This window comes from Pristiophorus japonicus, chromosome 1, assembly GCF_044704955.1.
Source record: "Pristiophorus japonicus isolate sPriJap1 chromosome 1, sPriJap1.hap1, whole genome shotgun sequence".
NCBI classification, from domain to species: domain Eukaryota; kingdom Metazoa; phylum Chordata; class Chondrichthyes; family Pristiophoridae; genus Pristiophorus; species Pristiophorus japonicus.
Window position 1 is genome coordinate 176,341,510 of NC_091977.1, and position 24,901 is coordinate 176,366,410.

Consider the following 24,901-nt stretch of genomic DNA (forward strand, 5'->3'; position numbering starts at 1 on the left):
AAATGGACAAATTTCACACTGCCGAAAATTTAAATTAGTTTTCCACACCCTAAACATTTGTTTAGCAGTAATAATGCTGCCAAAATCCCAGTTACACCTAATCCCTTTGGGTCTAACATTTAGTGGGGAATTTAACAGCATACTTACTGTGGAAGAACCAAAGTTTTCGTCTGTTTCCCGGATTTGGCTAATTACACAGATTGTTGGCTCTGTGGGAGGGGGGCAGAGTGCAGCCTGTTTTGGAGCTGTTATTGATAGACTGCAACTTCAGGATTTCCACATCCCTAAGTTGCAGTTAAAGGCGGAATGACGGCGAACGTTGCCAGTTCGCCATCATCCCAACCGCAAATTCTGGGCCAATAACTAATCATTCATCTTATTGCTGTTGTGTGACCATGCCAGATTCACTTGGAACCCTGACCATAATTCAGAACATATACAGGATCATTTACAGAAATATCGCGTGACACAGCTGCGCGATCATGATACCACTGCTGACTTTGTCTTCTATATTCAACATGGTTATTCAAGTCAGGGTGTACAAGAGATAGCTTGGTCTTAAGACCTCTCTTCATCATTAGTTCAGCAGGCGAGACCCCGGTACACATGTGTGGTCTTGTCCTGTAACTAAGCAGTATGCATGACAGACGGGTCTGCAGTGACCTTTGGGTTACTCGCTTCATACTCTGCTTTATGATTTGGACAGCATGTTCTGCTTGCCCATTGGATGCAGGTTTGAATGGTGCTGACCTTACATGTTTGATACCATTGAGTTTCATGAACTCTTGAAACTCCTGACTGGTGACGCACGATCTGTTGTCGCGAACAACGATGTCAGGAAACCATGTGTCGCAAACATGACACTGAGATTTTCAATGGTAGCTGTGGATGTGCTGGATGATATGATTATACACTCTATCCACTTCGAACATGCATTCAGCACAACTAAAAATATCTTCCTCCGGAAGGGACCTGCAAAGTCTATGTGGATCCTGGACCATGGTTTGGACGGCCACAACCACAGATTCAGCGGTGATTCCGCTGGTGCTTTGCTGAGTTGCATGCAAGTGTTGCATTGATGCACACATGATTCCAGCTCAGAGTTAATTCCTGGCCACCATACATGAGACCTGATGATGGCTTTCATCATTACAATGCTGCGATGTGTGCTATGTAGCTCACGTACAAATTTCTCTCTCCCTTTCTTGGGCATAACAACACGATTGCCCCACAGTATATAATCCGACTGAATAGACAGTGGGTCTTTGCGACGAATGTAAGATTTGGTCTCCTTGCACAGTTGCTTGGGTATGGCAGACCAATCCCCTTTGAGGATGCAACTCTTCACCACCGATAAAATCGGGTCCTGGCTGGTCCAGGTCTTAACTTGTTGAGCTGTGACAGGGGTTCCTTCACGCTCAAAAGCATCCATAACTAACAATAGGTCCGCCGGTTGTGGCGTTTCCACCTCCAGTGTGGGCAACGGCAGACGGCTCAAAGCATCGTCACAATTCTTGGTGCCAGGTCTATGGCGAATGACATAATCATACGCAGATAATGTGAGCGTCCACCTCTGGATGCGGGATGAAGCATTGGTATTGATACCTTTGTTTTCAGAGAACAGTGAAATGAGTGGCTTGTGATCTGTCTCCAGTTCAAACCGAAGACCAAATAGGTACTGATGCATCTTTTTAACTCCATACACACAGGCTAGTGCTTCTTTCTCTACCATGCTGTAGGTTCTTTCCACTTCAGACAAACTTTCTGAAGCATACGCAACTGGTTGAAGTTTACCCGACTCATTAGCTTGTTGGAGTACGCAACCAATTCCAAAAGACGAAGCAGCACAAGCCAATACTAAATGTTTACATGGGTCATAATGTACCAGCAGCTTGTTAAAGTAAAGCAGGTTAATGGCTTTCTCAGAAGCTCGGTCTTCAGACGCACCCCACACCCAGTTGTCGCCTTTTCTTAGCAGCATGTGCAGTGGTTCTAATACGGTGCTCAATTTAGGTAGGAAGTTACCGAAGTAGTTGAGTAGACCCAGGAACGAACGCAACTCCGTCACATTCTGCGACTTGGGTGCATTCTTGATGGCCTTGGTTTTCGCGTCCGTGGGCATGATGCAGTCAGCAGCAATTTTCCTCCCCAGGAACTCAACCTCTAGTGCCATGAAGACGCACTTCGAGCGTTTCAGTCTGAGTCCCACTTTGTCCAGACGATGTCTAACCTCTTCCAGGTTGTTCAGATGTTCTTCGGAGTCATGACCTGTGATCAGGATGTCATCTAGGAACACGACGGTTCTGGGAACGGACATCAGTAGACTCTCCATGTTCTTCTGAAATATTGCTGCAGCCGAGCAAATTCCAAAAGGGCACCTGTGATAAATAAACAGTCCTTTATGCGTGTTAATGCACGTAAGTCCCTTCGACGTTTTGACCAGCTCCTGTGTCCTGTAGGCCGACGTCAAGTTCAGTGCCAGTGCTGCAAACAAGTCATCAGCCTTTGGTAACGGGTACTGATCCTGTTTTGAAACCCTATTGATCATAGCCTTGTAGTCTCCACAGATTCTGACTGTGCCATCACTTTTCAGCACAGGAACAATGTGGCTGGTCCATTCATTAAATTCAATCGGTGATATGATCCCTTCACGCTGGAATCTGTAAATTCAATTTCGACCTTCTCCCTCATCATATACGGAACTGCCCGAGCTTTATGATGGACGGGTCTTGCATCCGAGTCCATGTGGATCTGCACCTTGGCTCCAGTTAAATTGCCAATGCCTGGATCAAACAACGAAGGGAACTTGCTCAGTACTTGGGCACGTGTATCCTTCTCCAACGACAACACCTTGATGTTGTTCCAATCGCATCTGATTTTTTCAAGCCAGTTCCTACCGAACAGCATTGGGCCATTGCCTGGGACAATCCATAGCGGTAACTCGTGAATCGCACCATCATACAACACTTTAATTGTGGCACTGCCAATCACCGTTATGAGTTCTTTGGTGTACATGCGCAACTTGGCATTGACTGGACTCAGCCTGGGCTCACAGCCTTAGTATCCCACAGCTTGTTGAATGCCCTCTGGCTCATTATCGATTAACTCGCCGCCATGTCCAGTTCCATCAATACCGGCACCCCATTAAATTTCACATTAATCATTATCGGTTTGCTCTGAGTTAGGAACGAGTACAGTCCATACATCTCCTCCTCTGGTATCTTGGATTGCGTATCTGGATCCACGCTAGTATGATCTTCATCCTCCACGTGGTGTGTCGCAGCACGCTTGCTCATCTGCGGACACTTGCGCTGGAGATGCCCCACTCTCAGACAGCCTTTGCAACTATATTGCTTAAATCGGCACTGCTGGTGCCAGTGATTTCCCCCACAACGCCAACACGGAGAAATCGGATGCATTCACGCTGGCGGACTTTGGGCAGCCACAGGTTTCGCGTACGCAGTTGGGTAGGCCCTGCCATGTGCCGCTCTGCCGAACGCCGAATCAATCAATTTATAGTACTTGCCGAGTTTCGATTTTTCACTGATAACTGCTTTAGACTTCTATCCGTCACCATGCATGACTGAGCGAATATGATGGCCCTGTTCAAGTCCAATGTCTTCACCGCCAGTAGGTTACGCAGGATCACCTCGTGGTTGATGCCGATTACAAAGAAGTCCCGCAGCATGTCTGCCAACACAGCGCCGAACTTACACGGTCCCGCTGGACATCTCAGGTCATCAATGAATTCCGCTGCGTTCTGGCCCTCTGAGCGAACGTGCCTGTAAAATCTGTATCTGGAGATGATGAAGCCTTATTCTGGCTTAGGGTGGTCCTGTACCAGTGTACACAATTCCTCATACATCTTCTCTGTTGGACTCATAGGCAGGAGTAAGTTCTTTATCAGACCATAAATTTTTGGACCGCAAACCGTGAGGAACACCACCCGGCGCTGATCTGCGTTGCCGACCTCCTCCATTTTGTTGGCCACGAAGAACTGGTTCCAATGGCTCACAAAGTCTTCCCAATCTTCTCCTTCCACAAATCGCTCCAACAATCCAATTGTGCTCATTTTTGCAGGCAAAGGTTCTTGTTGCCTCGTTGCCAAATGTTGTGTATGCAATAACTGTTAGACTGAGTACTGTTTAAATCCAAGAGGAATGACCTTGACTCTGCTTTATTAAGGCCCAAAGTGACTTATATACAAAATGGCTGGCCTTTTATACTTGGGCTGGACACTGTGTGTACAGCGCAATGGCCTCCAACAGTGATGCCATCTAGTGGCTAGTGATCCCAAAACTACATAGATGACATGTTGCATGCTACATAACCTAGCAATAAGGAGGACAGCAAATGCCTGATGGGGCTGCAGGTCCACCTCCAGAAGGAGGGGAGACAGAAGAGTCAGCTGGCGAGGAGCAAGAGGAGGAGGAGCAGAAGGAAGAGGAGGCTGGTGAGGACCTCGGGGAGGACCAGCCTGGCTGTAAAGTCCTTACTCTACAGCATGAAACCACACGAGGCACATTCCAGGGACAAGGCCACTCAGTGACCTTAACTCTTTATTACAGCACTCCAGAAGCGATGACCCTGCGTGGGACTTCCCTTTATATACCTGAGTAATCAGGTAAGGAGTGTCTCCCACAAGTTCACCCCCTGTGGTCAAGGTGTGCATCTGATTTGAGTGTATACAGTAATACAGTGGTGTTACATTGTAGTTACAAACATGACATCACCTTCCCCCTCCCCCCACCAAAGTCTTACTGGGATCATAGGTTTAGTCTTTCAGGTGGTCTGCGCTCCCTCATGGAGCGCTGCAGTTGGGGCTCTGGTTGTTGGCCACTGACGTGAATGTCTGTCACCTGTGGTGATTCTGGCCTGTCCGGGCTGACCTCAGGGACTGTGCATTCTTCTGATTGCTCTTGTTGCATGTTCACTGGCGGTGTTGTGAGCTCCATCTGATGATCTTCTTCAGGTTCCTCCGTGTCATTGCTGAACCTTTTTTTTATTTGGTCCAGATGCTTACGGCATATCTGGCCAGTGTTGAGTTTTACCACAATGACCCTATTCCCTTCTTCGTCAATTACGGTACCCTCGAGCCATTTGGGCCCCATGGCGTGATTGAGGACGAATACTGGATCATTTATTTCTAGACATCTCCCCCTCGAATTACGGTCATGGTACTCGTTTTGTACCTTACGCTTGCCCTCAACTATGTCGGTCAGGACTGGGTGGATGAGGGACAACCGAGTTTTGAGTGTCCGTTTCACAAGTAGCTCTGCGGGCAGGACCCCCATGAGCGAGTGCGGGCGGGACCTATAGGCCAGCAGGATTTGAACGTTAAGCAAGGGATGCCCCTTGGAGGCCGGCTTGAACGGCACAGTCCTGACGTGGTTGATGCCATTGCCCGACATAAACTCCCGGAATTCATAGCTCGTGAAACAAGGACCAATATCACTAACCAGGATGTCCGGCAAGCCATGGGTTGCGAAGATCGCATGTAGGCTTTCCACGGTGGTGGATGACGTGCATGAATTCAGGATGATGCACGCGATCTATTTCGAGTATGCAACTATAACGATAAGGAACACCTTCCCCATGAACGGGCCCACGTAGTCAACGTGAATGCGTGACCATAGCTTGGTGGGCCAGGGCCACGGGCTGAGCGGGGCCTCCCTGGGGGCATTACCCAGCTGGGCATATGTCGTGCACCTGCGAACACAGTGTTCCAGGTCTGAATCAATTCCGGGCCACCAAATATGTGACCGTGCAATGGCCTTCATCATCACAATGCCTGGGTGCTCGCTGTGGAGTTCCGTGATGAACGCCTCCCTGCCCTTCTGGGTTATGACTACCCGGCTGCCCCATAGTTGGCAGTCAGCTTGGATGGAGAGCTCATCCATCCGTCTGTGGAATGGTCTGACCTCCTTAGAGCATGCTCTGTGTGCGGGCGCCCAATCCCCAGTCAGGACACATTTCTGAATCAGGGATAGGAGGGGATCCGTTTGTCCAGATTTAGATCTGGCGGGCTGTAATAGGGGAGCCTGCACTGTCGAAGGCATCGAGAGCCATGACCATCTCAGCGCTTTGCTCAGTTGCCCCCTCGGTGGTGTCCAGTGGGAGCCTGCTGAGCACGTCAGCACAATTTTCAGTGCCAGGCCTGTGCCGGATGGAGTAGTCATAGGCCGCTAGCATGAGAACCCATCGCTGTATGCGAGCTGATGCATTGGCATTGACATCCTTGCTGTCTGACAACAGGGATGTGAGTGGATTATGGTCCGTCTCTAATTCAAACTTCCTACCAAAGAGGTACTGATGCATTTTCTTTACACCATTGACACATGCAAGCGCTTCTTTCTCAACCATCCCGATGTCATGTTTGTAACCTTCACATAATTGTAACCAATATGGAACAACACTGTACACTGTATACAACTGTGAAATACACACCTTGACCACAGGGGGTGAACTTGTGGGAGACACTCCTCACCTGGTCAGCCAGGTACTTAAAGAGAGGTTCCACGCAGGCTCAGCACTCCTTGATCCTGGGAATAAAGGTGCGGGTCATGAGTGACCTTGTCTGCAGTATATGCCTCGTGTGACTTTATAATAGTGCAGAGACACTACATTTGATGACGGGAAACGGGAATCAAGGACTCACGAAAATTGGCCACTGGTAGCACAGATGAAAGGTACTGTGTTGGTGAGGACTGGGATGATTTCGTTGAGAGGCTCCAGCAGAGCTTTGTCACGAAGGACTGGCTGGGAGCGGCAGCAGCCTACAAGCGAAGGGCGCACCTACTGACCAGCTGTGGGCCTAAGACGTCCGTGCTGATGAAAGAACTGCTCGCACCTGAGAAGTCGGCGGACAAAATCTTTGAGGAGCTCAGTAAACTGATCGATGAGCACCTCAAACCGGCGAGCAGCGTACACATGGCCTGACACCGATTCTATTCACACAGAGGTCGGGAGGGACAAAGCATACAGGACTTCTTTGCGGACCTTCGGCGTTTGGCCAGCCTCTGTAAGTTCACAGATGCCTGCAGGGGGGAGATGTTAAGGGATTTCTTCATTGAGGGCATTGGTCATGCCGTAATTTTCAGGAAGCTTATTGAGACCAAGGACTTGACTTTGGAAAGGGCAGCTTTGATAGCTCAGACCTTCTTGGCAGGGGAAGAGGAGATCAAGATAATTTATGCACGCAGCCCTGGTTTCAACGTGGCGATGAACCGGGGAGTTAATGTTGTAAAAGTGATACAGAACCCCGCAGGCAGGCAAGTGCAATTCGACACCGCCCAGGCAGGCAGGCAAGGGCAATTCGACACCGCCCAGGCAGCAACAGATTCCAGGGTGGGACAGCAACAGAGACAATGGCAGGAGGATCGGCAATTCACACCATCACAAGGGACAATGCATCCCGGGATGGGACCATTAACACACAGCAACAGAGTGATCAAGAGTAATCAAAGAGACAATCAGAGAGGAATGCCTGGTAACAGTCCCTTTGTCCACAACAATCTCAGCTCATGCTGGAGATGCGGGGGCAGACACAATGCGAAAACCTGCAGGGTTCAACAATTTATCTGCAGAGCCTGCCATTTCAAGGGACATTTGGCCAGAATGTGCAGAAAACCCGAAGCGAGGTTCGTTTACGAGGCAGAGGAACCAGACGAAGAGTCTGCAAGGCAGGGTGATGCTTGGGGCACAGCCATGGACGCTGAAGTCCAGCGGGTTCACGTGGCAGACATCCACAGCTCATACACTAAAACGCCGCCAATGATGATGAAAGTTCTATTAAATGGCATCCCGGTACACATGGAGCTGGAGACAGGAGCTAGCCAGTCACTTATGAGTGTCCAACAATTCGAAAGACTATGGCCACTCAAAGCTAGCAGACCCAAACTAGAACGCATTGAGACACAATTACGAACGTACACCAAAGAGATCATCCCAGTGCTCGGCAGTGCAAATTTGGTGGTCACACATAATGGATCAGAGAACTGGCTGCCACTCTGGATTGTCCCGGGGAATGGTCCTGCGCTTTTGGGGAGGTGCTGGCTAGCCGAGGTGTACTGGAAATGGGGGGATGTGCACACCATTTCATCTGTGGAGCGAAGTTCATGTTCACAGGTCCTACAGAAATTCAAATCACTATTTCAACCTGGGGTCGGGACTTTCAAGGGCACCAAAGTAGTGATACGCATCACCCCGGACGCCAGACCAGTGCACCACAAAGCCAAAGCCGTGCCGTATGTGATGCGTGAGAAAATTGAGAGTGAGTTGGACAGGCTGCTAAGAGGGGGCATAATATCGCCTGTTGAATTCAGTGACTGGGCAAGCCCCATCATCCCTGTCCTTAAAGTGGATGGCTCGGTCAGGATTTGTGGCGACTACAAAGCCACCATCAACCGATTGTCACTGCAGGACCAATACCCGCTTCCGAGAGCGGAGGACCTTTTTGCCACGCTGGCAGGTGGCAAACTGTTCACCAAGTTAGACCTCACCTCAGCCTACATGACCCAGGAACTGACCGAAGAATCCAAGCTATGAACCACCATCACTACACACAAGGGGCTATTTGTTTACAACAGGTGTCCGTTTGGCATTCGTTCAGCGGCCGCTATCTTCCAGAGGAACATGGAAAGCTTGCTTAAATCCATTCCTGGCACAATCGTATTCCAAGATGATATCCTAATCACGGGTTGAGACACCGAGGAACACCTCCACAACCTGGAGGAGGTGCTACGCCGACTGGACCGAGTAGGCTTGCGACTAAAGAAGCTCAAGTGTGTGTTTTTGGCCCCAGAGGTCGAGTTCTTGGGCAGGAGGGTTGCCGCAGACGGGATCCGGCCTAACGAATCCTAAACGGAGGCGATCCGTCATGCGCCCCGCCCCGGCAACACATCGGAGTTGCGGTCATTCCTGGGACTCTTAAATTACTTTGGGAACTTTCTGCCAAACTTAAGTACATTGTTGGAGCCACTACACGTGCTCTTGCGTAAGGGTTGCGAATGGTTTTGGGGGGACTGTCAAGAACGGGCTTTCAATCGGGCGCGGAACCTGCTTTGTTCTAATAAGCTGTTGACCTTGTACGACCCCTGTAAGAAAATGGTTTTAACGTGTGATGCATCATCCTATGTGACTGGGGGTGTGTTGCCACAGAGTACTGATGAGGGCCAACTTCAACCTGTGGCCTATGCCTCCAGGTCGCTCTCCCAGGCAGAACGGGGATATGGGATGGTTGAAAAGGAAGCACTCGCATATGTCTATGAGGTAAAAAAGATGCACCAGTACCTTTTTGGCAGAAGGTTCGAGTTAGAAACGGACCTCAAACCATTAATATCCCTGTTGTCCGACAGCAAGGCTGTCAATGCCAATGCGTCAGCTCGCATACAGCGATGGGCTCTCACGCTGGCTGCGTATGACTACACCATACGGCACCGGCCAGGCACCGAAAATTGCGCTGATGCGCTCAGCAGGCTCCCACTGGCAACCACTGAGGGGGCGTCGGAGCAAAGCGCGGAGATGGTCATGGCCGTGAGGCTTTCGACACCGAAGGCTCCCCCATCACAGCCCGCGAGATCAAAATCTGGTCCAACAGAGATCCCCTCTTGTCAATGATAAAGAAATGTGTCCTAACTGAGGATTGGGCGCCCGCACACGGAGCGTGCCCCAAGGAGGTCAGACCGTTTCACAAATGGATGGACGAGCTCTCCACTCAAGCTGACTGCCTTCTATGGGGCAGCCAGGTATTCATGCCCCAGAAAGGAAGGGAAGCTTTCATCAGGGAACTCCACAGCGAGCACCCAGGCATCGTGCTCATGAAAGCCATTGCCCGGTCACATGTATGGTGGCCGGGAATTGACTCAGACCTGGAACACTGTGATTGCAGGTGCACGACGTGTGCTCAGCTGGGAAATGCCCCTAGGGTGGCCACCCTCAACCCGTGGCCCTGACCCACCAAGCCATGGTCACGCATTCATGTAGACTACGCGGGCCCGTTTATGGGAAAAATGTTCCTGATTGTTGTCGATGCATACTCGAAATGTATCGAGTGCATTATATTGAATTCGTGCACGACATCCACCACTGTGGAGAGTCTGCACATGGTATTTGCGACCCACGGCTTGCCAGACATCCTAGTTAGCGACAATGGCCCGTGCTTTACTAGCTATGAATTACAGGAGTTTATGTCGGGTAATGGTATCAAACATGTCAGGACAGCGCTATTCAAGCCGGCTTCCAATGGCCAGGTGGAACGTGCGTTTCAAATCATAAAACAGGGCACCCTCCGGATTCAAGGACCCTCTCTTCAGTACCGCCTATCGCGCCTCCTGCTGGCCTATAGGTCCCGCCCGCATTCGCTCACAGGAGTCCCGCCTGCGGAACTACTCATGAAACACACGCTTAAAACGTGGCTGTCCCTCATTCATCCTGCTCTGTCGGACATTGTTGAGGGCAAGCGCCAGTCCCAAATCGAGTGCCATGATCGCAACTCAGTGGGGAGATGCATAGAAATCAATGACCCTGTATTCGTTCTCAATCACGCATTGGGACCCAAGTGGCTTGAGGGCACTGTAATCGGCAAAGAGGGGAATAGGATCATAATGGTCAGACTAAACAATGGGCAGATATGCCGCAAACATCTGGACCAGGTAAAGAAAAGTTTCAGCATGGACACTGAGGAACCTGAAATAGACCATGGGATGTCAACCACACCACTGCCAGTGAACGAGCAACAAGGACAGTCACCAGCATGCACAGTCCCTGCGGCCAGCCCGGACAGGCCGGAAACAACTCAGGCGACAGAGACACATGTCACGGCTCAACCACCAGAGCCACAAATGCGGCGCTCCACAAGAGAACGTCGACCGCCTGAAAGACTCAATCTTTGACCCAAAGATATTAGGGGGGAGGTGATGCCATGTTTGTAACCTTCACATAATTGTAACCAATATGGAACAACACTGTACACTGTATACAACTGTGAAATACACACCTTGACCACAGGGGGTGAACTTGTGGGAGACACTCCTCACCTGGTCAGCCAGGTACTTAAAGGGAGGTTCCACGCAGGCTCAGCACTCCTTGATCCTGGGAATAAAGGTGCAGGTCATGAGTGACCTTGTCTGCAGTATATGCCTCGTGTGACTTTATAATACAGTGCAGAGACACTACAATCCCATAGCCCCGTTCTGCTTGAGAGCGCGACCTGGAGGCATAAGCCACAGGTTGTAGCTGACCCTCAGCATTACCCTGCTGCAACACACACCCAACCCCATAGGACATGTCAGAACTAAACTTTTGCAAGGGTCGTACAGGGTCAACAGCTTGTTTGAACACAGTAGGTTTCGCGCCCGATCAAAAGCTCGTTCCTGACAGTCCCCCCAAAACCAATCGCAACCCTTACGCAGGAGCACGTGTAGCGGCTCCACCAACGTGCTCAAGTTTGGCAGAAAGTTCCCGAAATAGTTCAACAGTCCCAGGAATGAACGCAGCTCCAATGTGTTACAGGGCCTGGGTGCTCGTCGAATCGCCTCTGTTTTGGATTCGGTGGGCCGAATCCCATCTGCAGCAACCCTCCTGCCCAGAAACTCAATCTCAGGAGCTAAGAACATGCATTTAGACTTCTTGAGTCACAGGCCTACCCGGTCCAGTCGGCGCAGTACCTCCTCCAGGTTGTGGAGATGTTCCTCGGTGTCTCGTAATGAGGATGTCGTCCTGGAATACGATTGTTCCAGGGATGGATTTAAGCAGGCTTTCCATGTTGCATTGAAAAATTGCGGCCACTGATCGAATGCCAAACGGGCATCTGTTATATGCAAACAGTCCCTTGTGCGTGGTGATTGTGGTCAGCAGTTTAGATTCGTTGGCCAGTTCCTGGGTCATATAGGCTGAAGTGAGGTCCAACTTGGTGAACAGCGTGATGAAGAGATCCTCCGCTCTTGGGAGCGGGTATTAGTCTTGTAAGGACACCTGATTGATGGTGGCCTTGTAGTTGCCACAGATCCTGACAGAGCCATCCACTTTAAGAACGGGGACAATGGGGCCTGCCCAGTCGCTGAATTCAACAGGCGAGATGATGCCCTCTCACAATAGCCGGTCCAATTTGCTCTCGATTTTCTCCCATATCACATACGGCACTGCTCTGGCTTTGTGGCACTGGCCTGGCGTCCAGGGTGATGTGTATCACTACTTTAGTGCCTTTGAAAATCCCGATGCCCGGTTGGAAAAGTGACTCCAAGTGTTGTAGGACTTGTGAGCACAAACTTCGCTCCACCGAGGACATTGTGTGAACATCCCCCATTTCCAGTTCATCTCAGCTAACCAGCTCCTCCCCAAGAGTGCGGGACCATTGCCCGGGACAATCCAGAGCGGCAGCCGGTTCACTAAGCCATCGTGCGTGACAGCCAACATTGCACTGCCTAGCACTGGAATGATTTCTTTAGTATAAGTCCTTAATTGTGTCTCGATACGTTCTAATTTGGGTCTACTGACTTTGAGTGGCCATAGCTTCTCGAATTGTTGAATGCCCATCAGTGACTGGCTGGCCCCCCTGTCCAGCTCCATGCGTACTGGAATACCGTTCAATAAAACCCTCATCATCATTGGTGGCGTTTTGGTGTATGAGCTGCGAATATTCGCCGCATGGACCTGCTGAACCTCGGCGCCCCAAAAGTCATCCTGCCTCACAGAACTCTCTTCTGGTCCATCTGCCTCATATTAGTCTGGTTGTAGGCTTTCTGCACATACGAGCTAAATGGCCACTGAGGTTGCAGTTTCTGCAGACAAACTGTTGGAATCTGCAAGATCTGGCTGAGTGTTTTCCCTCACACCTCCAGCACGAGTTAAAGTTTCCGTTGTTGGGGACAAAAGGGCTGTAGCCAGGAATTCCGCACTGACTGTCCCTTTGACTGCTCTTAAGTACCCTATTAGTAGGTGTCAATGGCCCCATCCCGGGCCGCATTGTCCAGTGTGATGGCGTGTTCAGCCTGCCATTGTCTCTGTTGAGGTCCTACTCTAGGGTCTATTACTGCCTGATGAATGTCGGACTGCCCCTGCCTGCCCGCGGGGCTCTGAGTAGCATTGAGGACGTTGACTCCCTGATCCATCGCCGCATTGGAGGCAGAATTGCGCGCGTAAATCATTTTCGTCTCTTCCACCCCCACCATGAAAAACTGAGCCAACAACGGCGCTGCTTCCACAGTCAAGTCCTTGGTCTCAATTAACTTGTGAAAAATTCCCGCATGACCGATACCCTCGATAAAGAAGTCCCTAAGCATCTCCCCCCTGCAGGCGTCTGTGAACTTACACAGGCTGGCCAAGTGCCTGAGGTCCGCTACAAAGTCCGGTATGCTCTGTCCTTCACGACGTCGGTGGGTGTAGAATCTGTGTCGAGCCATGTGTATGCTGCTCGCCGGCTTGAGGTGCTCCCCAATCAACCTACTAAGCTCCTCAAAGGTTTTGTCCGACGGCTTTTCGGGTGCCAGTAAGTCCTTCATGAGCGCATAAGTCTTTGGCCCGCAGCTGGTCAAAAGATGAGCCCAGTCTTTCGTGACAAAGCTCTGCTGAAGCCTCTCAACAAAATCGTCCCAGTCTTCCCCAACACAGTACTGTTCATCTGTGCTACTGGTGGCCATTCTCGTGGGTCGTGAATTCCCATTTCTCGTCGCCAATGTAAAGTCCTTACTCTACAGCATGAAACCACATGAGGCACATTCCAGAGACAAGGTCACTCAGTGACCTTAACTCTTTATTACAGCACTCCAGGAGTGATGACCCTGCGTGGGACCTCCTTTTATATACCTGAGTGATCAGGTAAGGAGTGTCTCCCACAAGTTCACCCCCTGTCGTCAAGGCGTGCATCTGAGTTGAGTGTATACAGTAATACAGTGGTATTACATTGTAGTTACAAACATGACACTGGCGATGTAGCCATGATCCTATCACACCCCGCGCCCCCCCCCTACCCCCAAGAAGAACAGTAGCACGTGGGAGTTACGCGGCAGCAAAGTTGTTGCGTCAGCAGCTGATAAAGGAACGATGTGCATGAACTTACAATGGGGATCGGCACATTTAAATTTTGATTAACAATTACGTTTATACAAAAGTTGCATTTGCGTTAAGTTATGTTTTAGCCTTGCCTGCACTGGCCTGGCCTTTGTAGTGCAGCATTTGCATTAATGCTTAACTTAAGTAATGTTATTACAAGCGAATAAAGATGTTGAATTATTCAAAATGCTTAAGTGAACTAACCTTATCAGAGAATGCACAACAATTGTTAAAATCATTAACAAAATTTATTGCAAACAGAATTCTTTTCAAACACCCGCCTCCCCCCAACCACCCGCCCCTCCAACTATGAACAAACATTTGAAGCAATTTAACATACAATGAACAATGATCTCTCCTCTCTCCTCTCTGTCTCTACCTTCCTCCTCTCTCTCTCTCTATCCTCTCTCTCTGTCCTTCCCCGTGCCTTCTGCGCATGTGTAGATGACCCCTAACCTCCAACACATGTGCAGAAGCCCGTTGTTAGGGAAGCTTTTGCCTTCCACATCGCTGGCCGTTCGGTGGGCGAACGTCACATCGCCGACATTTCAGATCACCCATGTCACATCACTGGCCTATTGCCGAGTGGAGAATCGCTCAAAAAAAATGGGCGATGTTCAAGCGATCAGTTAGGCTGAGATGTCGTACATCGCTGGAACATCGCCCATTTTTTGGGCGATGACCAGCAAAGTGGAAAGTCTAGCCCACAGACTTTTGTTAAGCAAAGGTGTTAAGGGATATGGGGCAAAGGCAGTTATATGGAGTTCGGTCACAGCTTAGCCTTGATCTCATTCAATGACGGAACAGGCGCAAGGGGGTAAATGGCCTACTCCTGTTCCTATGTTCCTTTGGTTGTGAATTGCTTTGGATATCCAGGACATGAAAGATTGTACATGATTGCAATTTGCTTCTTTCTATAAACAATCTGGAAAAAAATCTTTAAAGTCAACTTGCCAGCTGACATAATGGTGGCAATTTTCCAAGTATTGTTTGAATTTTAAGAAGGCACTAAGGGACCAAAATGTTTTGCTCATTGCCAGAGCCCTAGGGCTAGAAATTGCACAGCGCCCCGTTTTGGGCGATAACTTTTCAAGGAGCTCAAAGGTATTGCCAGGCTAAAATACATTTTTCTCCCTAAACTTCCAATTTAGCGCCCCAAGAGGGAAGTGGAGGGCTAAATCAAGCGCTATCACTTCCCTGAGAGCGCTAAAGTGAGTGAGAGGCACGGTTGCAGCAGAGCGCCGAACAATGTTCAGTGCAGCGCTGCTGTCTCTGGAGGCTCCTTCCCTCGCTTAAAGGGAAGGGCCAATGTTGGTTTGAATCAATCATGCTATCCCTGTGGGGCCATGGGACCTGTGCTATGTGCATAGCAGCCCCAAGCACTAAGAGAGTGCAGGGCTGAGGAATCGCAGCATCAAAACAAATCAGGAAGCACCAGACTGGGAGAGAAAGAAATGTTACTCTACCTGACCACCACTGCCTTTAAATATTGCTCCCCAAGCAGCCAGGTGAGGTGACACCGGCGATGCTGCAGGGGACGGGAGCAAATATCACATCCTGTTGCAGCACTTTCTGCCTAAGCTATGAATAGGGAATATACTATGCTGAATTATTCATATGTTTTCACTGGAATATTTTTATGTTAAAGCTAATCAGCCGAATCTGATGAGTATACAGGTGGAGTTAGTTTAATAGATGGTTACCCTGGTGATAAGATACATTTCAAATACTAACTTTTTGACATTTTAGCAAATATTTTTCCTTACCTTTCTGTGTCATCAATAATGGTCACATTGATAAAGCTCTGGTTTTGTCCATGGTAGAATATGACTGTACCATTGGGAAGAATGTAGTCAACCCCACTGGGAGTTGCTGTGATAGCACGAGAGATAAAGTCTGTTGTGACAAATCCATATGTTCCCCGTTTTCTTATCAAAGGAATTCCAAGTATCCCAATGTCCTCCTCAACTGTGCAATCAAATGCAGGGTTCATGACTGTTAATCTTTATTCTAGTCATTAAATTAAATTCTATGTAGGTTAAAATATTTAATTGTAACTAGTACCTTAAAGGTTTGTGTTATATTTTTGTTTGTACAGCAATGTGTAATTAAAATTATAATTCAATTATATATTAAACCATTAATGTTATTCAGATAATTCTGTCTGTCTTTCTATCTTTTATTCATTTTCCTCTGCATTAGATGGTATAATTCACTAAAAACATTAGATATTTTTGTACATTGATAGGCTCAAACAGAGAATCAAAAATAAGGATTAAATTGAATATCAATTATAAAGATTTTTGACTATGCATTTTACTAGTAATCAACTGTGGTTTATCACTCAATCAGCTTCAAATGATTAAATCACCACTGCACAAGATAAAAGTTCACAGGGTTGAAGGTAATATATTAGTATGGAGAGAGGATTAGCTAACTGACAGAAAACAGAGAGTCGGGATAAATGGGTAATTTTCCAGTTGGCAAACAGTATCTAGTGGGGTGCCAGAGGGATTGATGCTGGGGCCTCAACTATTTACAATCTATATTAATGTCTTGGATGAAGGGACCGAGTGTATTGTAATCAAGTTTGCTGATGATACAAAGATGAGTGGGAGAGCAAATTGTGAAGAGGACACAACAAATTTACAAAGGGATATAGACAGGCTAAGTGAGTGGGCAAAAATTTGGCAGATGGAGTACAATGTGGGAAAATGTGAGATTATCCACTTTGACAGAAAAAATAGAAAAGCAAATGATAATTTAAATGGAGAAAAATTGCGAAGTGCTGCAGTACAGAGGGACCTGGGAGTCCTTCTGAATGAAACACAAAAGGTTCGTATGCAGGTACATCAAGTAATCAGGAAGACAAATGGAATGTTGGCCTTTATTGCAAGAGGGATAGAGTATAAAAGCAAAGAAGTCCTGCTACAACTGTACAGGGTATTGGTGAGGCCTGGAGTACTGCGTATAGTTTTAGTCTCCGTATTTAACGAAGGATATACTTGCATTGGAGGCTGTTCAGAGAAGGTTCACTTGGTTGATTCCAGAGATGAGGGGGTTGACTTATGAAGATAGGTGGAGTAGGTTGGGCCTATACACATTGGAGTTCAGAAGAATGAGAGGTGACCTTATTGAAACTTATGAGATAATGAGGGGGCTCGACAAGGTGGATGCAGAGAGGATATTTCCACTCATAGGGGAAACTAAAACTAGGGGGCATAGTCTTAGAATAAGGGGCCGCCCATTTAAAACTGAGATGAGGAGAAATTTCTTCCCTCAGAGGGTTGTAAATCTATGGAATTCTCTGCCTCAGAGAGCTGTGGAGGCTGGGTCATTGAATATATGTAAGGTGGAGATAGACAGATTTTTGAGCGATAAGAGAATAAAGGGTTATGGGGAGCGGGCAGGGAAGTGGAGCTGAGTCCAGGATCAGATTAGCCATGATCTTATTAAATGGCGGAGCAGGCTCGAGGGGCCAAATGGCCTACTCCTGCTCCTATTTCTTATGTTCTTATGTTCTTCCTTCACCTAAGATATCATTACATATCAACTGCATGAAAAATAGTAGCCCTCCTCATTAACATGGTCTGTGCTAAAATTATAGAACTGATTCTCTGAGTCACAATCCCTGTCAACATAGCTCCCCTCAGGATTGTGGAATTAGAGCTCAAATGCTTTCCCCTTATTGTTTCTTCATTGAGGGGGAAAAAAACTTACCTTCCACATTGAGGAATTGTGGGTCAATGTCTATAATACCCTCTGCATTGTCATTTGTTTGTATTACAATCCTAACGGATGAGATGTTACCCAACACAGGGGGTTGATCTGGCTGTACACCGTGATCTCCAACAGTGAAATCATGAAAGCTGGTAAAATATAGAAGGGTACATCAGTTTCTCTTTTATTATGGTTCAAATATAAACAAGAAAAACACACAGAATACTTTAATCCTTACTTCCGAGCGAGTTATGATGATCTGGAATGCACTACTGGAAAAAGTGGTGGAAGCAGATTGAATAGTAACTTTCAAAAGGGAATTGGAGATATAATTGAAAAGGTGAAATTTGCAGGCCTTTGAGGAAAGAGCAGTGGAGTAGGACTAATTGAATTGTTGTTTCACAGCGCCAGCACAGACAAAATACGGGGAATTCAAATTCCAAAAAATGGGTGGGTTGGAGTCAGGTGGAAGGTTAAAGAGTTAAAAAATGGAATCTCGACCCCAACCTGCCCACTTCCAGTTTTAATGGAGACGGGATGGCAGTCGGGCAGCCAAACCAATTCCTGGAGGAGGGTCGTTCATTTAAATATTATAATGAGGCTGGCGTGCCTCATGGTGATCCGCAATTGCAAATTTTACTCTGGCTGATTGGTTTGGGAACCTACCAGCTCAAGGGAGGTGAAGACTGCTGAATACAGGAGGTAAATTTCTTTCCACTCACCTCCTGGATCCAGCATCCCTGTCTAGCCCAATCCCCACTATCAAACGCCCTGCCCCGCCCCACCCCGAGGCCTCCAATCACCCGCAGAACTCCCCTCACCCCAAGGCCTCCGATCCCCACTGCAATAAGGCCTCTGATTTCCCTCCGACCTCCCCCATTGATGCCTCCAATCTCCCCTCTCCCCCCCCCCCCCCCCGCCCCGAGACCTCTAAACTCCCCCCAACCTGCCCATCCAGAGGCCTCGGAACCCACCTACTTTCTCTGGCCCCCTCAAGCCTTCCCGGCTTTCCCTCTCCAGCCCCGATGCTGCTCCAGCCCCCAAATATGCCCCCCCCGATGCTCCTCTGGTCTCCGCCCTCCTGGTCCTGACTGCCCCCAGGCTCCCCCCGCCCCAGCACCCCCGCTGCTGCTGCAATGCTTTTCCGACCCCTTGTCATCCTCCGGCTCCTGCGACCATATCCCCCTCCGGCCCGCGATCATCCACCCAATGCATCGCCATCTTCTAATTTCCCTCTGACCACCCCTGTCCTCCCATCGATGCTCCTCCGGTCCCTGATCACGACCCCCCCTCCACCAACCCCAATCATCCTCCAGCTACCAATCACCTGCACCCCCCCCCACCCCGCCCCCCCCCCCCCCGCCTCTCTGGCTTCAGGTACGAAAGAGATAAATGCTAATCAGGCCGTGCTGTTAAATTGGCCATGGACTGCGGGAAACCTGTTCTCCCAACCATTTTCGAATGCCCCCACCACCCCCACTCAGATTTAAATTGCAGCCAATGGGTCAAATGGCATCCTTCTGTGCTTTATGATTATATGATACTGCGACACGATTGACTTTTCGCGGCTTACGCCACAGTGACAATCCTTTATGGTCCGATGTATTTTTACAGGTCATCTTTACATTTCTGCAATTGAATTGGCTGGAAAACCAGACTTTAGAGCCAATTTCCAGCCAATCAAAGACTAACTGGAGTGTGAGTGCCAAGAAGAAGGAATGAGGCAAACAAAGAAACATAGAAAATAGGTGCAGGAGTAGGCCATTCGGCCCTTCGAGCCTGCACCGCTATTCAATGAGTTCATGGCTGAACATTCAACTTCAGTACCCCATACCTGCTTTCTCGCCATACCCCTTGATCCCCCTAGTAGTAAGGACCTCATCTAACTCCTTTTTGAATATATTTAGTGAATTGGCCTCAACAACTTTCTGTGGTAGAGAATTCCACAGGTTCACCACTCTCTGGGTGAAGAAGTTCCTCCGCATCTCGGTCCTAAATGGCTTACCCCTTATCCTTAGACTGTGACCTCTGGTTCTGGACTTCCCCAACATTGGGAACATTCTTCCTGCATCTAACCTGTCTAACCCCGTCAGAATTTTAAATGTTTCTATGAGGTCCCCTCTCATTCTTCTGAACTCCAGTGAATACAAGCCCAGTTGATCCAGTCTTTCTTGATAGGTCAGTCCCGCCATCCCGGGAATCAGTCTGGTGAACCTTCGCTGCACTCCCTCAATAGCAAGAATGTCCTTCCTCAGGTTAGGAGACCAAAACTGTACACAATACTCCAGGTGTGGCCTCACCAATGCCCTGTACAACTGTAGCAACACCTCCCTGCCCCTGTACTCAAATCCCCTTGCTATGAAGGCCAACATGCCATTTGCTTTCTTAACCGCCTGCTGTACCTGCATGCCAACCTTCAATGACTGATGTACCACGACACCCAGGTCTCTTTGCACCTCCCCTTTTCCTAATCTGTCACCATTCAGATAATAGTCTGTCTCTCTGTTTTTACCACCAAAGTGGATAACCTCACATTTATCCACATTATACTTCATCTGCCATGCATTTGCCCACTCACCTAACCTATCCAAGTCGCTCTGCAGCCTCATAGCATCCTCCTCGCAGCTCACACTGCCACCCAACTTAGTGTCATCCGCAAATTTGGAGATACTACATTTAATCCCCTCATCTAAATCATTAATGTACAGTGTAAACAGCTGGGGCCCCAGCACAGAACCTTGCGGTACCCCACTAGTCACTGCCTGTCATTCTGAAAAGTACCCATTTACTCCTACTCTTTGCTTCCTGTCTGACAACCAGTTCTCAATCCATGTCAGCACACTACCCCCAATCCCATGTGCTCTAACTTTGCACATCAATCTCTTGTGTGGGACCTTGTCGAACGCCTTCTGAAAGTCCAAATATACCACATCAACTGGTTCTCCCTTGTCCACTCTACTGGAAACATCCTCAAAAAATTCCAGAAGATTTGTCAAGCATGATTTCCCTTTCACAAGTAAAGGATCTGAACTTATTTTTTAAAGAAGAGAAAAAGGGTTGCAATAGATTAATTATATATTCAGATGATAGACTATAATTAAAAATAAAGATAAAATGTAGGAGAGAGGGTAATTGGGAAAAGAGAGAAGATTGGAAGAAAAAAGACAGCATGAGCAAAGTTTTTAAATTTTTATTTAAAATTCTGTTTGAATTTTTATTTATTTAGCAGTCTTGGCATCAGCCATCTTAGAGCATTGTCATCACCAGCATGCAAAGCGCATAAGCTACCAGATAGTTTAGCCAGTAAGCATAATTCAACAATATGGGACATGGCTTTTATTTGTCTGTAAAGCTATCCAGCCTAATCCCACTTTCCAGCTCTTGGTCCATAGCTCTGTTGGTTATGGCACTATGGGCTCAAATTTGCCCAGGAGTTGCTCCGTTTTTTTTGGAGCAACTTGATTTTTCTGGAGCATCTTAAAAATCCCCATTCTGCACATTCAATTTGTGCCAGTGTAAGTGAGTTAGTTGGGATTTTTTTTAGTTTAGTTTTTTTTTCCAAAAGGGTGCGTTACCAGCCCGTTTTGGCCATTTTAGCCAGTTTGGACAGCTAGTAGTTGCTCCAAACTAACTTAGGCCAGCGTATGTGGCCACTTGTGGACGCACAGAAATCCCTTGCGGAAAGTTAAGAAATCAGCGCAGGTAGGTACTTAATGACTTGACTAAAGAATATGAAAAGGATCAAACAGCTATACAGGACATATGACAAACTTCGCAAAGTTAATTTACTATACAACAGAAGCATTCATGGAAGCTTAAACTAGAAAAATAAAAGTGGTAAAGAGACAAAACATATTTACATAATTTTTTCAAAATATCCAAAGAAAAAGTTAACACCCCCCCCCCCATCAAAACAGTCTCCTCCCCAGATCAAAACTCTTCCCCCCACCCCCCCGCCATCAAAACTCTCCTCCTCCCCCCCCCCGCCATCAAAACTCTCCTCCCTCCCCCTCCCCCTCACTCCCATCAAAACTCTCCTCACTAAACAAAGCACAAAAATCAATAATAAATAAAAAATAAAACTGAAGTCCTACCTCAGCCCGGGAAGTCAATGGGCTGGCCGACTGGCGCGGGAGGCCACTCGGCCGGGGATAGGTGTGAGACTCTCTTCATGACGTGCAGCAGCTCAGCGCGCGTCGTGATGTCACTCGGCCTGGGATAGGGGCGGGGCATTGGGTCCCACGTTGCAGAGGAGCTCCTGCGCATTTGCGAAACCTCCAGTGCGCATGCATTGAGCTGCCGGCATTCTTTTGAGCGCAGGGCCCTAGCTTCGCCCCCTAATTGAATTGCCACGCTGCGCCAAGCCATACAAGAGGTCACAGAGCAGCCAGAATGCGGGGACAACGTTTTGGCGCCGTTTTTATCTTAGGAAGTCGGCGCATCTCACGTGAGTGCGCCGGTAAAAACGGGGGGCCAAATTTGAACCCTTTAAGTGCACATCCAAGTATTTTTTAAATGTGGTGAGGGTTTCTGCCTCTACCACACTTTCAGGCAGTGAGTTCCTGACTCCCACTACTCTTTGGGTGAAGAAGTTTCCCCTCATATCTCCTCTAAATCTCCCCTCAATTACTTTAAATCTATGTCCCACGGTTGTTGACGCTTCTGCCAAGGGAAATAGGTCCTTCCTATCCACTCTATATCATGCCCTGCATAATTTTATACACCTCAATAAGGTCTCCCCTCAGCCGCCTCTGTTCCAAAGAAAACAGACCCAGCATCTCCAATCTTTCCTCATAGCCAAAATTCCCCAGTCCAGGCAACTTTCTTGGTAAATGCACCCTTTCCAGTGCAATCACATCTTTCCTGTAATGTGGTGACCAGAACTGCACACAGTATTACAGTGCAGCCTAACCAGTGTTTTATACAGTTCAAGCATAACCTCCTTGCTCCTGTATTCCATGCCTCGACTAATAAAGGCAAGTGTTCCATATGCCTCCTTAACCACATTATCTACCTGGAATGCTACCTTCAGTGATCTGTGGACCTGTACTCGAAGGTCCCTTTGTTCCACTACACTTTTCAGTGTCCTACCATTTAATGTGTATTCACTTGCCTTGTTAGACCTCCCCAAATGCATTACCTCATACTTATCCGCATTGAATTCCATTTGCCACTGTTCTGCCCACCTGACCAATTCATTCTGCAGCTTTCTTCTTCATTATCAACCACACATCCAATTTTAGTGTCATCTGCAAACTTCTTAATCATAACCCCAACATTTAAGTTCAAGCCATTGATATATAGCACAAAAAGCAAGGGACCCAGCACTGAGCCCTGTGGAACCCCATTGGATACATTCTTCCAGTCACAAAAACACCCCTCAACCATTACCCTTTGCTTCCTGCCACTGAGCCAATTTTGGATCCAATTTGCCACTTTGCCCTGGATCCCATGGACTTTTACTTTTGTGACCAGTCTGCCATGTGGAACCTTATCAAAACTTTGCTAAAATCCATATACACTACATCATATGCACCCGCCCTCATCCACCCTCCTGGTTACCTCCTCGAAAAATTCAATCAAATTAGTCAGACATGACCTTCCCTTAACAAATCCATGCTGACTATCCTTGATTAATCCATGTCTTTCCAAATTAAGATTTATTCTGTCCCTCAGGATTTTTTCCAATAATTTTCCCACCACCAAGTTTAGGCTGACTGGCCTGTAATTACTTGGTCTATCCCTTTCTCTCTTTTTAAACAAAGGTACAACATTAGCAGTCCTCCAGTCCTCTGGCACCACACCTTGTAGCCAGAGAGGACTGGAAAATGATGGTCAGAACCTCTGCTATTTCCTCTTTTGCTTCTCTTAACAGCCTTATAGGAGCTTATACAGATTTATAGGAGCTATATGATAGTAAGCCATATCGCTGTCACTAATCTCAGTCAGGGCAGATGTTGAAGTGCGGCATTGGACAAAGAAGGGAAAATCAGCCAACAGCTCAGTGATCCCTGCTAATACACATGTGGATCAATACATTAACCCTGCTTGATTAAAAATGAGAAATATCTCTACAGGTGCATCAGAAATAGGTAGAGAGTTTTTAAGCTACTTACTAATTTTTTAAAAAATGGCCAACATTGTAAATTGTATATGGGCCTGTAAATTCCGGCCTCCCCCGGTCCATACGGAGTGTACACAGACCCAGGAAGGCATCGCAAAAGCCAGTTTTCGGCGCGTGCGTGACCGATCTGTCAAGTTCTGGCTTGACAGATCCAATGCATCTCGGCAGCAAGGACATTCACATGGGCAAGATTACGCTATTTGCCCATCTCTTGCCCAGCGAAAGACCTTAAAACTCTTGCGCCCGGTAAAAGCAGGCGCATAATCTACTTTTAGCGGCGTAAGAGTTTTGAAACATTAAAATAACATTTAAAAACACATTTTTATGTTTAAAAACCCTGCCAACTAAGGTAAGTTTATTTTAAACCATAATTATTAAATTTTTAAAAAACTCGGAAAAATATATACTTTTTGTAACATTTATTAACTTTAATTTAAATGTATGGGGTGCCTTTTTTATTTTTTGATTTGTGTTTAGGTGTTTGCGGAGGGGGTGTTCTCATTCATAATAATGAGGATTCCTACCTACGGAGTTCCCATTATTATGAATGAGAAAATACTTTACCTTGATTGGGTGTCCAGGCCCACATGACTCCAGCTCCAGCTCTACGTCCGTTCAGACTTGCATGCGTTCCGATGTGCATGTCTCTTGGGCCTAAAACCGCAATCGTTGCTGGGCGCCCGAGCTAAAGGTAAATGCGCATCTTTTCTCTTCTTTTCAGGCGACTGCCCACGGGAAGCTCAGAATCGGGATTTCAGAGCCAATAATTTTTAAAAATGTATTTCTTTAAAAAAGTCAATGGCCAGAGGTTGATGATGGCCCCCTGTAGTGTACCAACAGTGGTTCAGAATTTGAATCCACTACAACGGATCTTTGATATCACCTGCCCTCATTGAGTAGATTTTTGCTGACTTTCGAGGGAAGAGTTGCATGGCTTGAGCGCTGTATCTTAAGAGGAGACAAAGCAACAATGGCAGTTTTGCCTTAGACAAATACATGGGACAATTT

General features: G+C 47.6%; 1 protein-coding gene across 5 annotated transcripts in view; it reads right to left on the reverse strand.

Moving 5' to 3' along the window:
- Positions 1–24,901, reverse strand: part of adgrv1 (adhesion G protein-coupled receptor V1) — an 892,784-nt gene that overhangs the window by 430,747 nt on the left and 437,136 nt on the right. For all 5 annotated transcript variants that reach the window (XM_070885047.1, XM_070885038.1, XM_070885028.1 and 2 more), the window contains 2 exons: positions 17,770–17,918; positions 15,816–16,017 (listed from right to left, as the gene is read on the reverse strand). In XM_070885047.1, the coding sequence (XP_070741148.1) occupies positions 15,816–16,017; positions 17,770–17,918 (351 nt within the window). The remainder of the gene's footprint in view (positions 1–15,815; positions 16,018–17,769; positions 17,919–24,901) is intronic.